Consider the following 15,961-nt stretch of genomic DNA (forward strand, 5'->3'; position numbering starts at 1 on the left):
TCTTACCCTTGCTCCGGTTCATGGTGCCTGCCATTTGCAGTTTTTTACACTGAAAACAGAGTCATTCATCGAACCCTTGCAAAAAACAGCAGCCGGCAGTTTCTTGTGATTGGATGATCCCTCTAACGTGGCATCTTCAGGAATGGATGCATGTTGAGTGTGGTCTTGTCAGAGTAAAACTTAAGATATAAACTTTTCACTGTCACATCTGAAGCAACAGTTATAGCAGTTTTTAAATTGTATATTTATATAGAATGAGTATGTGACTGAGGACCAGTTTTCTGGTGTTCAGTTAATGTACTGTGGTGGCAATTTCTGTGAAACAAGCACAAAGTCAAACACTTCTTTCTATAAGCCATTGTAATGTAAATGATACACAACCAATTGTCAACTCATCCCAACCCACGTTTTATTATCGACAAGCTGACGTACTGCGGTGAGCATATTGAGTAATTTCCGGTTGTTGTTATTGCTGTTGTGTCTGCCGCTGTTCTGAATACTGCTCCCTTCACTCTTATATTTATATTATTCTGAAAACGTTTCCGTATCAACTCTCTATCTATACACAATCATGACCTTAATCTCCTGCTCCATGCCTGCCACTCTCACGCTAAACATCGGTGAAGCGTAATTTCTTTGCCGGTTAGCAAACTTAGCTCCTAGCTTTTGCGGTAGCCATGGCTTCCCCCTCTTTCTCTCCTGCCCTCTCTTGCTCGGTGTGTCTGATGATTAGCAACTCCTCTGTCTCCTTTAGTGGTAAAGATATGTGTATTAAATGTAGTTTATTCATTAAGTTGGAGGCGAGGCTTAGTCAGCTCGAGGCACGGCACCATTGAGGCACAACCTTTAGCGGCTAGCATTAGCTTGTCCTCAGTAGATGGTGCGTGCCCAGTAGCAATAGCGTTAGCTTCCTCAGCCCCCCCAGCGGTTCCCGAGCAGCCGGGAAGTCAGGGTGATTGGGTGACTCTCCAAAGAAAGAAGCATAGCGCTAAATCAAAGCCCCCGACTCACCACCATCACATTCGTGGTTCCAATAAATTTTCCCTTCTCAGCAATGCACCAGCTGAGAACACACCTCTGGTCATTGGAGACTCTGTAGTACGACATGTGAAGTTTACGTCACCAGCAACCATAGTTAAGTGTATCCCCGGGGCCAGAGCTGGAGACAGAGTCAAATCTTAAACTGCTGGCTAAATGTAACAGTAAATTTAATAAGATTATTATCCACGTCGGCAGTAACGACACCCGCCTGCTTCAGTCGGAAGTCACTAAAATGAATGTTAAATCGGTCTATACATACACCAAAACTATGTCTGACACCGTAATCTTCTCTGGCCCCCTGCCAAATATAAGTAGTGATGACATGTTTAGTCTCATGCATCAATTTAACAGCTGGTTGTCGAAGTGGTGCCCGGACAATAATGTGGGCTATATAGACAATTGGCCAAAATTCTGGGGAAAGCCTGGTGTCATGAGGAGAGATGGCGTCCACCCCACTTTGGATGGAGCCTCTCTTATGGCTAGAAATATTATAACCTATTTAACTTGACAATTCAGAGTCGAGACCAGGCAGCAGAGTTGCAGTCCTACACACTTCTCTGCGCTTCTGGATCAGTCACCTACATCTATGATAAAGACTGTGTCTGCCCCCAAAACTTATAATGTCCCCATTAGACAAATAGGAAGGAGAGGAGCAGTGCACAGTAACCTAGTAAAAATCAAGACAACCCATGCCACAGAACATAGTAAAATTAAATGTGGCTTACTAAACGTCAGATCACTCAGGTCCAAATCTCTACTGATCAATGACCTGATTAGTGATCACAAATTTGATTTATTCTGTATAACAGAATCCTGGCTCCAACAGGACGAATTTGTGATCCTAAATGAAGCTACACCTCCAACCCACAGTAATACACATATTCCCCGAAGTACAGGTAGAGGTGGAGGGGTAGCAGCAATATATAACTCTTACCTTCCCTCGCGTTAAAGAACATTTTACATTGTTTGAAAGCCTCACCCTTTGTCTTTCCCACCCAACCCTCAAACAACATAAACCTTTTTATTTAACCATCCTTTATCGCCCACCTGCTGCTTATACAGAGTTTCTAAATTAATTTGCAGAATTTCTGTCAGAACTAGTCCTTAGTGCAGATAAAATCATCATCATGGGTGACTTTAACATTCATGTTGATGAAGCAAATGATAGCCTTAGAGGTGCGTTTAACTCTCTGATAGATTCACTTGGTTTCAGTCAGCACGTAGATAAACCAACTCATAACTTAAACCACACCTTAGACCTTATACTGACACATGGCATTGATGTTGAGAATCTAGTAGTATGTGATTCCAACCCTTTATTGTCAGATCATTTCCTTCTCTCATTTGAATTTATGACTAGCAACTGTACTCAGGCGAGTCTAAAATTCTCCGATAGTCGGTTACTGTCCGATAACAAAATTGATAAATTCCCTCTATTCTGCAGCCATGCATAAATGAAACGCATGATAATCTTTTCAACCTCGCTCCTGCAGAACTCGATAACTTAGTGGATAATACAACCTCATCACTTCAAACTGTCAACAGTTAATTCATCAGAGGAGGTTCACTCCGTGGTTTACTTCTGAAACTCTGACCCTAAAACAGGCAACACAGAGGTTAGAGAGGAAGTGGCGCTCCGCCCATTCTGAAGTTAATTTTACTTCCTGGAGGAGTTGCCTTGAAGTGTATAAAAAAGCTCTTCAACGTGCCAGAACCTCATATTACTCTAGACTAATAGAGGACAATAAGAACAACCCCAGGTTTCTCTTCAGCACTGTAGCCAGGCTGACCAAGAGCCACAGCTCTATTGAACCAAAAATCCCATTGTCATTGAGCAGCAATGATTTTTGATTATTTTATAATTATTCACTTCTTCACTGATAAAATTGAAACTATCAGAGAGAAAATTAACCTTTACTCCTCACAAACTGTCAACTATGAAAAAAGTGTAGACCTAGACTCATGGTTAGTTCAGGTCTCCCAGATCACCCTTTCACAGCTATCTTCTTTAGTCTCATCCTCTAAAAATTCAACCTGCTCGCTGGACCCCATTCCTACCCAGCTCTTTAAAGAGGTTTTCTTAGAAGTCGCAGCACTGTATTGAACTTATAAATAGCTCTTTATTAACTGGCTATGTACCACAGGCTTTTAAACTAGCAGTAATTAAGCCTCTGCTTAAGAAGCCTAGCTTACATGCAGGTATCTTAGCAAATTACAGACCTATATCAAACCTCCCATTTACTTCTAAACTTTTAGAAAGAGCTGTTGTAAATCAGCTGCTCGATCACCTCCAGAGAAATTACCTGCAGGAGGCCTAGGCATCTCAGAGAAACTCTGTCTAACCAGTCGGTTAACCTAGATGATATCCGCCTGGTTCCAAACTCCACTGTGAAGAACCTAGGAGTTATCATTGATGAAGATCTGTCACTTACCCAACACATTAGTCAAACCTCCGAATAACTTTCTTTCATCTGCGTAATATAAAGAGAATCAGACACATCCTGTCAAAACAGGATTCTGAAAAACTGTAACGACCTCAGGCACGAAAACTGGTGGACTCAAATGCACGACTCAGACAAGACGTGGATATAACAAAAAGAGGTTTATTTCCAATCACAAAAGGTGTATAACAAAAAGCCTCGAAGAGGATAACAAAGTAGCAAAACAAAACTCTAACAAAACTAAGAGAGAAACAAGAAATACAAAACATGAACGAGGCTTACTCTTGGCTTGGCAATATATCTCACTTGATCGTGGGGACAGAACAAGACGAACTGGCACAGGACAAAGGGAGACGAAGACTATTTATACAAGAGGGAGTAGGAAACAGGTGAAACCAATCAGGGGCGAGGAAGACGATCACGAAGGCGGGAAATCACACAAAGACCAGAGCGCTTTCCTTTACAGGCTTGACCTTGCTGACGTGGAATGTAGGGTGGATTTTTAGAGACCTGGGAAGACGTAGACAGACGGAAACAGGGTTAATGATTTTTGAAATAGGAAAAGGTCCCACAAACCTTGGAGCCAATTTCCTAGAATGGACATGGAGGGGCAAGTCTTTAGTGGAAAGCCACACCCTCTGGCCTGGCTTGTAAGGAGGAGCCGGTCGCCTGCGGTTGTCTGCCACTGCCTTCATCCGGACCGAGCTCCGGAGTAGAATCCGTCGAGCACTGGCCCAAATCCAGTGGCAGCGTCATATCATGGCGTGAGCCGAGGGGACCGTGACCTCCTTTTCATTGGCTAGGAAAAGGGGAGGCTGGTAGCCGTTGGCGCACTGGAAGGGTGAGAGGCCTGTGGCAGATGAGGGAAGGGTGTTGTGGGCATATTCCACCCATGTTAAGTGGTCGCTCCAGGTGGGCTGGTTCTGGGAGATGAGGCATCCGAGGCAGGTCTCGAGCTCCTGGTTGAGGCGTTCCGTCTGACCATTGGACTGTGGGTGGTAGCCAGGGGACATGCTGACAGTGGCGCCGAGGAGCTGGCAAAACTCCTTCCAAAAACGTGAAATGAACTGTGGTCATCTGTCTGAAACGATATCAGCAGAGGTCATCATGAGGTTAGATCTTATTACTGGCACATACTGGGCAGGCCGCCACATATTCAGTGATGGCCTTTTCCATGGCCGGCCACCAGAACCACTGCTTGATCATGAACATGGTACACTTGACACCTGGATGGCATGTGAGCATGGTCGTGTGAGCCCAGTGGATTACCTTGGAACGTAATGACACGGGGACAAACAAACAATTGTCAGGATATCCACTAGGTACCGGACTCACACCATTAGCCTACTTCACATCAGATTATATCTGCCACAAGACCACTCCAACCACATAGTTCAGTGGAAGGATTGCTTCAGGTTCTTTGGCAATGGGTTCAGGGTCATATAAGCGAGACAGAGTATCTGGCTTTGTGTTTTGTGAGCCTGGCCGAAAAGATAACATGAACTTAAATCTGCTAAAAAACAGAGACCATCTGGCCTGACATGAATTGAGTCTCTTAGCTCTCTTGATATATTCCAGGCTCTTATGGTCTGTCCACACTAAAAAAGGTTGTTCGGCCCCCTCCAACCAGTGCCTCCAATCCTCCAGTGCTACCTTTACTGACAAAAGTTCCTTGTTCCCAACATCATAATTTTTTTCGGCAGGGGACAACTTATGTGATAGGTAGGCGCAGGGGTGCATTCTGTTGTCCTGGCAGATCTTTGTGATAACACAGCCCCTACGCCTTCATTGGACGCGTCTACTTCTACCACGAACTGCCTTTGGGGGTCAGGAACAGCAAGTATCGGTGCCGTGGTGAACCTTTCCTTAAGGCAATTGAATGCCTTCTCGGCCTGGGGGGTCCACTGAAAAGGTGCTTTAGAAGAGGTGAGTGCATGCAGAGGTGCGGCCACAGAACTGAAGTTCTGGATAAACTTTCTATAAAAGTTGGCGAACCCTAGGAACTGCTGTACCTTCTTTCCTTCTTTCTACTGTCCAAAGTGGGCCAATTGACCACAGCACTGACCTTGGCCGGGTCCATTTGGATCTGGTTGGGAGAGATGATGTAGCCCAGGAATGAGACAGTTTTAGCATGAAAATTAAATTTTTCTGCTTTTACATAGAGGTGGTTTTCTAACAGTTTCTGAAGTACTTGGCGAACATGATATGTATGAGTCTCTGCATCTGGGGAGAAAATTAAAATGTCATCCAGATACACAAATACAAAAACATCAAAAAAGTCTCTCAAAACATCATTGACAAATGCTTGGAAAATAGCTGGTGCATTACAGAGTCCAAAAGGCATGACTAAATACTCATAATGGCCACTAGGAGTGTTAAAACCAGTTTTCCATTCATCACCTTCTCGGATCCTGATACTTTCTAAGGTCCAACTGGGTAAAAACTTTGGCTGTTTGGAGTAGTTCAAAAGCAGATCGGAGATTCTCTGAGTCGGCTGAGTCCATTTTGTGGCCACTTCATTCTGTAACGACCTCAGGCACAAAAACTGGTGGACTCAAATGCACGACTCAGACAAGACGTGGATATAACAAAAAGAGGTTTATTTCCAATCACAAAAGGTGTATAGCCAAAAGTGCTCTCGAAGAGGATAACAAAGTAGCAAAACAAAACTCTAACAAAACTAAGAGGGAAACAAGAAATACAAAACATGAACGAGGCTTACTCTTGGCTTGGCAAAAATATCTCACTTGATCGTGGGGACAGAACAAGATGAACTGGCACAGGACAAAGGGAGACGAAGACTATTTATACAAAAGGAAGTAGGAAACAGGTGAAACCAATCGGGGGGGGGAAGACGATCATGAAGGCGGGAAATCACACAAAGGGAGGAAGTCAGGGTCTGAAATGAGAGGGAAAAGGTACACTGCTGGGGGATCACCCATCAGGCACCAGCACCATCTATCTTCCTCTCTCTTCTTCACTCTCTGCCTGGTTTATTTTGTTATATCTTATTACATATCTCTAACTCCTTGGGTCTTCTCCTCCCCTCCTTGGTTCATACTGTTCGCCTCTCCGGAGCCTGTCCTGGCTCGGGTCCTGATGAGGGATGGACCTAGTGAGGTCGCCGGTCTTTCGCAGGGCTGACATGGAGGGTCACGCAACCACCAGCACTCCCACCTGACGACCTCCCACCTCTGGAGCCATGGGTCCTATTACTGCGCATGTGAACCATGAGGGAAGCAGGACTGCCCGGGGGGACCAACGCGCCCTTGGAAGACCATGCCAACATCCATGTGGAGATTTCCGGGCTGGATTCAAGCCCCTGACCTGACACTTGACTCAACCCCCCCCTTCATTTCCTTTTGTTCTCCTGTATTACTTGTTATTTCTCCATCATCCCAACCGGTCCTGGCAGAGGCCATCCACACCGAGCCCGGTTCTGCCGGAGGTTTCTTCCACCTGGGAGTTTTTCCTCCCCACTGTTGCTCATGCTTGCTCGGTGTTGAACAAGTTGGATTTTGTGTTTCTTAAGATCTTGGACTTTTGTGCAGCACCCTGAGACAACTGTTTGTTGTGATACCATGCTATATAAATACATTTGATTGAATTTGAATTTGATAAGTTTAATTCAGCATCTACAGATGGACTCACAGTACACATCACCTGAATGACATATACAAATGAGCCAAGAACATAGGAGAATCCGTGTGCTTATAACTCACAGCCCCCTCCCACTAAGCATGCAAAGGTGTTTATTACCCTCCTGTAGTGGAGGAGACATCCAGTCCTTATGTGCTTACATGTTCTTTGGAGAACGCCCCTGTGAGACCCCAGGTGTGAGATCCCAACCAGAGATACCACAAAATACCATACAGTTCTGGTTTCTGGAGGCCATAAAATTAAAGTCTCTTAAGCCTTCATCGTAAACCTTAAAGTTGCCCTTTTAGATAAACAATTAGGTCAGTCCTCCACATAAACGTCTGTTCATGCATTTATACATACTCAAAAGACAAATTTCCAATACAGTACCTATATGATTCTTGCTGTTCTGTGTTTGCACCCTCATAGTTGAATGCACTTATTGTAAGTCGCCTTGGATAAAAGTGTCAGCTAAATGAAATGTAATGTAAAATAGTGTTCATCATTTGAGTGTTTTTAATGTAATACTGGGAAAGTTAATAACAACAATAGGACAATTGAAGTTCAAATTATGAAGCAATTTCGGCAGGGTCAACGGTTAAATATGTCATAGACATGTGAATATGGTGCTGAGTTTGCCAATAATTTGGGAGGACAAATGTTTGGGACTTTGTCAAGCGATGACACAGCTGATATGCTTTGTGAAGCACAGTGCTTTGGTATCAGCAGAAAGACTTCTCTTAGAAAACTGTACAGTGGTGCCTCCCTCTCCATTCTCCAGAAGAGCAGCACAACTTCTGCGGCTGAACTGCACCCAGTGAACCAGCTCTAATCTGTTAACATCAATCAAAACATAACATAATTGCGGAAATGAAAAGCAAGCTGTTCCACAGCCATTTTGCGGCTGTTCTGCAACTGCTGTTCCCTGGGCGTTAGACTCAAAACATTTCTACCTCTAGAACATGTCTTTGTGCTTCATAGCTACTTGGTTTATCAGGCTGTGAATGTGTTGTGATCATTTAGCTTTTTCTATGCAAGGCTGATGTAAATGGGTTGGTAAATGTAAAAAGTAAAATCTGTATTTATGTAACGCTTTTCTAGTCTTGATGACCACTTAAAGTGCTTTACACTACAGTTTGCCATTCACCCATTCACACACACATTCATGGGGAAGACTGGGGATGAACACCCTGTGTTAACTAGGAGAAAATGCAGTCATTAGTACGCACAATACTTCACGAATAATAATAATAATAACTGTTTTTGTATAGCACTTATCTAAACAAAGTTACAAAGTGCTTCACAAAAAAAATCCAAGGCTAGAAGAAGAATAAATTATTATAAAAAGGTATTCAATTCAGTTAAAGAACACACTTATAAGAGCCTCTAAAGCAACAACTTTAAATAAGACATAGTAATTCATTCATGTAACAAATCTATAGAGCTCTATACTGATATACATTTTTTGTTGAATCTATGATCAATAGGAATTGATTAATTTCTGTCTTCTTGCAGAGGAAGGTGAGCAACTTTAATATAATGACTGTCAGAATGCTCCTACTCATTGCTCTGATGATGGTTGCTTTGTCAACAGAGGTCTACACCTCCAAAGGTACGGTCAGTTATGAAGGCTTCACACATATATGGTAACAAATATCAGTGACTTGGACCACATTCTGTCTGTATGTCACCAGAACAGTGCCTACTTCTTTGAAGAAATGTAAATGATCATTCAGGTACAGTCTGCTATACTGCTGCTGTGAGTAAAACTCAGTGTAAGGGTCAGGTAATGCTCGATTAGAACTCATCCTGGGACATGGTCAAAATTATTACCCTTGAAGGTGGAGTGAATAGCTGCCTGTCATAAGTTGCTTTCAGAAATTGCACTGAACTCAGGACATCTTCCATAGTTTTTTTGTTTTGCTTTCTGTGGACTTTCTCTGCCTGGGCCCCTAGTATAATGTCTGCACAAAGTCTGCAGAAGTCAATCAGAAAACACTGCAGGTGATCCTCGCTAGAGCAGGTGGGGGTGTTGATAATACCTGTGACGATGATACTTGGGGCAAAAACACGGAGGTTAAAGCTACTTGATTGCTCTTGGCAAGTCATCAAAATTCGCCGCGATGGCAAGGACACGCCCCTGATGAAAACGTACAAGTTTGATTATATGACATCATCTACTCCTTTATGCTCTATTGACCAAATTTCACATAAATTATGTGAGTGGGCTAACTGCAGCATACCAACCTGTATACCTAAACCAAATGTGAGGTCGATCACATGAAATCTCTAGGAGTACAATTTTGTAGCAGGGCAGGTGTAAAAACACCAATAATCAAGTCAAATTAAATTTTTAATCCAAAATGGCCAACTTCCTGTTGGGTGTGGAGAAGAATGTATAGAGGATTTTTTGTAAGTTTGAGCATGATACATGTGTGCTGATTCATTACTTTCTATTAGGTGAAAGTAAATGAATAGGAAAACCCTCATTGAAAATTTGTAGGGGCACTATCAAGCCATTATTGGACACACATTCCTGATCCCCTTAAAATACATAAATGTATACCATACCTGACACAACCGTGGAATTTGGAAGAAGAAAAAGAATTAGAGCAAAAACAATGCTTGGGACCTATTTAAGAAGTTGTGGACATTAGTTTTATGTTTTTAATGCAACATTAAAGTGGGGAACTATTTTCTAATTTCCTAGCAACTACCAAGTACACTGACCATGAGAGGAGAGCTGCCATGAGGCGTGGCTGGAAATACTATTTTACACATAGGGCTGTTTGGTATAATGCCTTTCCAGTGGAAGCAGTGTAGAAGTTCAGATGAAGGCGGTTAGAAGCTTGGTGTGTCTCCTCGCCATCAGCTTAAACAGGAGCTCCAGGAGCAACGGGGAGGTGGGCACTGAGACAACGGAGATCCACAAAAGCAGAGGACCTTGTCCAGGATGCTGAAAGAAAAGGCAACTGCCGGAGCCCCCGACCTCTACTGCCCCAGGAGGGACAAAGGAGTCAGAACAATAAACTACTATCACAGACCAGCAGCCGGTGGGGACGCACAGCCAAGGCTGTATTGCCATCCTGCTGGGGGATGTAATCCACACCTAGCAATTGGTATTGCAATATTTACAGAAGCATAACCCTATAGATAGAGGCAACGATGACCTGTCACCGTGGGTGCGAAGATCCATCAATGACTTGGGGTTCAACTGCTTGGACCATCCAGACAATGGTGCTATGGTCATGGAAGGACCAAAGGAAGATGTGAAAGCCAGAAAGAACATACCCAAAAAATGGTGGGCCATGGTGCTGGAGGAAATGAAGCAAGGAGCTATGAATGGTTTAGGGAGCTTGTCTGAAAAATATGACCCTATAGTGAAGTTACGTCAAAGAGAAGCTGACTCAGAGCCATAACAGTGCTTAAAGACGATTTTAACATGATTGATGAATGTGTGGCAACTGCCATTTTTTTGTTTCTGTTGTGAATGTGTCTAAGCAGAGAATTCCTGCTGTGTTGTGCATGTGAAAAGTAAACAGAAGTACAGACCCAGTGAGAGATCAGAAATCCTTCACAGGTCATGTCTGAAAACAGCTAAAGAGAGGGCAGAAACACCTTTCCAGGAGACATTCACATTGATTGACCATGAGAAGAGAATCAGAAATTAAAAAGAGAGCTAGAGAGAGAAGTTCAAAGTAACCTAACCCCTAACCCTTTGAGTCAATTGTTGACTAATTATATGCAGTAACTGAACTGTATTTAGAACAAGCAGATGTGTTTTCATGAGTGTGCTTAAAGCTGCTTGCTTAACAAGCCATACTTCATATGAAAGTATACTCTTGTTCTGTAAGTCTTACTGAAATGTATATGAATGGTAATGTATTTGTAATGAAAATTTTGTCATTTGTGAATGTGATATGAGCAGAGGTGTATGTGGAAGACTAACCAAATTGTTAAAAAAAAAGGCAACTTTAGGTTTACTATTAGCCTGCCACCTTCAAACACCTGACCCCCACCAGCCCACTCCTCCTCCCTCACCAGTGTATTTATATTTCTAATATTTTTAATATTTACATTTCCACTTACAATGTTTAGATCACTTATAATGTACAATATTATTTATATCATCATGGATACACTTACCTTACCATAGTATTAATATCACAGTCACTTTACATTGCAATATTTTTTATTTCATTTTATTTCATTTATGCCTTGCATTATTATTTATGTCATGGTCACTTACTTTTTGCAATATTATATATATCATGGTCACTTACTTTTGCAATATTATTTACATTATGGTCATTTACTTTTATAATATTATTTATATCATGGTCACTTACTTTTGCAATATTACTTATATTATGGTCACTTTACATTAAAATACTTTTTATACCATGCCACTTTTTTTATCCTCAGTACTTTATTGTGTAGATTACAGATATTTCTGTCTGTTTTTTTTGTGGTTTTGCCTCTTCCACTTTAATTTCTGTAGTGTATACTAAACTTTCTTTCTGTTGCTGTAATAAGTAAATTCCCAGTGGGATGAATAAAGTATATCTAATCTAATCTAATCTAATCCAGTTATACTACCTTTGCCTTTCAATACAGACAGTTGTGCAGTAGCGTTGCTGTTTGCAGTGTTGTGTCAGTTCACACATAAAAATAACTAGTTCAAAGTTCAGTTCATGCAGATGTAAATTAACTAGTTCACTTTCATATTTCATTTTTATTGCCAATAAAATGTTAATCATATTTTTTTTTTGTTTTAATAATTTTTTTTCAGGATGATTTAGTAACAAACTTAAGATCACGTGTTAAAAAAATCAATCGATGGTGTTGGATTATGTCTGTGTGTCGCTCCGGTCATTTTAACACTGAGTCTTGACTGTGAGCATCTGGTCTCATGTTGTACTGAGCACAACATGACAAGTAATTTTTTATGATGTTTAAATGCAGTCTCATAAAGTCTGGGGCAAATCAAACAAACTAAGTTAAAGTAGTTTGTGGCTCTGACAGAGAAGTCTGATCTGCCAAACTCAGTTGATCTCTGCTGTACTGCACAGTCACCTCTGTTGGTTGTCCTGGGTTATTGTCTGAGCACAGTGATACTAACTATTTTAATGAAGGAGCAGCCAGTTCAGTGATCACTGATCTGGCTGTCATCACTCCTCACAGGGAGGGGGACATTTGATGTAGAACTGATGTTGTGACAGAACTAATGTTTTAACTTTGAAATCTTTTTTACGGCAGAACAGTAACACGTAGCACTTTCACAGTAACTATGGTGTTCAGTGAGCGACATTTGTCTCAACAAAATGCCTTCTACTATTGAGGGAGGGTGACCTGAAAATGTATTTTGATCATTTAGAGTTTAAAAGTGAAATTTGGTGTAATAGTGTATAAGAGTATGTTATTTTCTCTGAAATAACATAATGCAGTTTGTTATAGCTTTTTGGCACACTGTAAAATCAACAAATACACATTTGTTTTATTTCATATTTCAGTTTCAATTTAGATATGTCATATTATCATATGATGACAATGATGACACACATATCGATCCCTCACAAGTGGTTCTCTTTTTTTTGTAGTTTTTCCTTACTCTTGTTGAGGTTTAAGAGCAGAGGATGTCACACCTTGTCAAAACCCTATGAGACAAATTGTGATTTGTGAAAATGGGCTATACAAATAAAATATTATTGATATGTATGTGGAAGTGAGAGTGGAAGCTTGAAATAATTGTCTTGTTTGTCCTTCAGATAAGGCAATACTCAAAGCCTTGAGAGATTTAAGCAATGCAGCAGTGCCACCATCAGCAAAGAATCCTACGAATTTGCCAGCATATATGATCCATTCAACTGATGTAAAGTTTCTCAGGACAAGATGGTGGATCCCAAAGTTGTTCCTCCAACAGACTACAAAAAAATCTCAAGATGTATCCTCATACAACCTGAACTCTTTTGGTCTACGTTACGGAAAATGAATCAAAACCTTATGTTTGTCATTTTTGTGTTAGATGTGTTAATTTTTATGATAGTATTTTAATTCAGTTTGTATTTTCAGACTCTAAATAATGTCACTGTTTAAGACACAATAAAAAACAGTGAAAGTTTACTAAATGTACTGTTTTTTTCAGAGGAAAGGATTTTTTATGAATCAATCAATGGAGACCTAAGTAAGGCAATATATTCAATTAGATCTGCAGTAGGGACACACCATAGAACATATATTGACACATACACTGACACACAGGGGAGGCGACTTAAGAGTTAGCACTGTCGTCCTCTAAATAGAAGATTGGCAGGGAAGAACGCAGTGTGGTCATCAGGACTAGAAAAGCACTATCTAAATACAGACCATTTACACACACACACATACATATACAGGGGCCCTGCCAGGAATTTTGAACCCCATGATAAAAAAATCAAATTGGGCCCCCCCTGCGCAGCTGTTGTCACCACATCTCTAGGACCTAACTGACCCATAAAAAGCTTTACATAACTCTAACTTTAAGGGCGTGCAACTGTCTTGCTTCTTGTAGTTCAATACTAGTACTAGCACAATATTTACTGCTAGTGAGTTGTACATGCAACAGTCTGCATACAGTATGCATTTCACTATTTGATGCAAGATTAAAAGCCGCCATAAAAAATGTGCTAAAGGCCATCTTTTACAGTCTCAATGTACTTTTTATTGTAAAATTTCAAAATGGAAAATTATCTTAACATTAATGAAAGATTAGCAGGGGGGTTTGGGGTTGTGAGGATGTCCTTGAGTCTTTTTTCGACTGTCACCAGGTGCGGGACAAAGTGGCTGACCCAGGGTCTGTCCTTTAGCCAGTCCTGCACCGGTGCCATCCTCCCCAGGAGCACTGCTCGCTGCTGGGTGCCTGCAGTGCTCAGCTCGTCCACCAAGGAGTCTAAATAAAAAACCTTGCTACAAAAAAGATTCAGCTCTGCTTGGTCCATATCTCGGTTGGTTCGTACTGTCAGGTAGAGTGGGGGGGGGTGTGGTAGGAAAAAGGGAACAGGTGGACAAGGACGCAGAACTATATATGGTTTAACAAAAAGTGTCCTTTATTTCAAGGTAAAATGTAACAAAAAGAACACTTAATAAATCAAAAGATGCACTCAGGCAAAACACGGGAAATTGCACAGGGAAGACATGAAAGAACTTACGAGGAACGTGGCGAGAGGTGACGGGACACATGAACATGACGAGGAATGACGAACATGATGATAAACAACGGGATACTAGAACATGACGAGGGACGACGACGAACCAACAACCACATGGGGGGAACAACAAGACTTAAATACACACTTGAACTAATGAGTAACTGGAGACAGGTGGCACAAGACAAACAGGTGATCATGATGAGGGCAGGAAGTCAACTGGGGAAATCACATCAGGAACTACAAAATGAAGCAGAAAATAGAGGAACACTGAACAAACTTAAAACATGAATTCAAAACGTAACAAAAAGACTGTTGAAACATGAACTGAAAACAGTCTTCATGAAGGAGGACAAAAATACAATAACCATGACAGGGATGAACACAGGAGAAGCACAGGGTGGAACACAGAGGAAGGCAGAAGGGAACATGAGAGGAACACAGGGTGAACATAGCGAGGGACAAAGAGGGGAACACAGGAGAGGGACACAAGAGATGGACACAAAGAACAAACTTAAAACATGGATTCAAAACGTAAAAAAACAATGTTTAAACTTTAACTGAAAACACTCTTTATACAAGAGGAGAAGAATACAATAACCGTGACAGAAAACACCATACCCGTGACAAAATACAATACCTGTGACAGAAAATACCATTAAGTGACAGAATACAATACCCGTTACAGAAAATACCTTAACGTGACACATTAAGCCAACAGGTTAATACCACTCACAGACTATAGGCTACCCACCTCTCTTGGAGAAAAACTGGGTTACAGATTGATACCCTTTCTTTTTTCTTACCTCTCTCTCTTTTCTCTCTTTCCTTTTTTGAAAACCAGATTTTATTTTCCTAGGCAGCATGGCGATCACTGTAGTTCTGGCGCATCTAGTGACTGCTAATAAACACTGTCACCGAGTGCGCTAAGGCAGGACCAAACCATTCCATGTAGATACAGGGGGGTGGTCAGTCAATATGGATGTTTACTTTTTGGTCAATGGGGACATTTAACTTTTACTGCCAAAAACAAGTAAAACCAAAGAGATCATTAATTTTATTATTATATTTGAAAAATATATATATATTCTCAATGATGATGGTTTCATAATTTATATTAATTTCGACCTATTTATTGGGGCCCCTGTCAGTCAGGGGCCCTTGAAATTGTCCTAACTTTTCCCCCCTATACGGTGACACTGTACATATATAAATACAGGTAAGTGACTGTGGAGGTGAGGGGGCTGAGAGAGCACCTCCACCTTTACCAGAGGATCAATCAGTGCAGGTGAGAGCTGTTAGTTGAACGATCCTCAGGTTTAAAAGGCAGTAGTGGAGCTGCCCGAGGGGTATAGACACGGACACACAAGAGACACTCAGAGACTCATGAGAGACAGAGCTGGACTGAGCTAACAGCTCTCACCTGTACTGATTGATCCTCTGGTGCAGGTGAAGGTGCTCTCTCTCTCAGCCACATCCATGCCTATAATATACAAGATGCTTACTCACATACTCTACCATTACTGACAATAACTCTTCAATTCATCTGTCATTGCTCCCTTCATCTCTATCAGACATTTTCTTATGTAAAAATACTTTAAACAAAGACACACTTTCTTTATGTCACAAACAGTTTGTTTCTAATCATTGTTGTAA

The 15,961-nt window shown here is 41.4% G+C and overlaps 1 protein-coding gene and 1 pseudogene across 1 annotated transcript; both read left to right on the plus strand.

Moving 5' to 3' along the window:
* The first annotated feature begins 677 nt into the window (after positions 1–677).
* LOC138406060 (uncharacterized) lies at positions 678–1,664 on the plus strand (annotated as a pseudogene).
* Positions 1,665–8,672: 7,008 nt separating this feature from the next.
* kiss1 (KiSS-1 metastasis suppressor) lies at positions 8,673–13,113 on the plus strand. Its single transcript, XM_069517555.1, has 3 exons — positions 8,673–8,742; positions 9,832–9,850; positions 12,888–13,113. The coding sequence occupies exons 1-3, from the start codon at positions 8,673–8,675 to the stop codon at positions 13,111–13,113; spliced, it is 315 nt and encodes a 104-aa protein (XP_069373656.1).
* Positions 13,114–15,961: the final 2,848 nt, after the last annotated feature.

The sequence above is a fragment of the Paralichthys olivaceus genome, chromosome 2 (assembly GCF_024713975.1).
Source record: "Paralichthys olivaceus isolate ysfri-2021 chromosome 2, ASM2471397v2, whole genome shotgun sequence".
Classification (NCBI taxonomy): Eukaryota; Metazoa; Chordata; class Actinopteri; order Pleuronectiformes; family Paralichthyidae; genus Paralichthys; species Paralichthys olivaceus.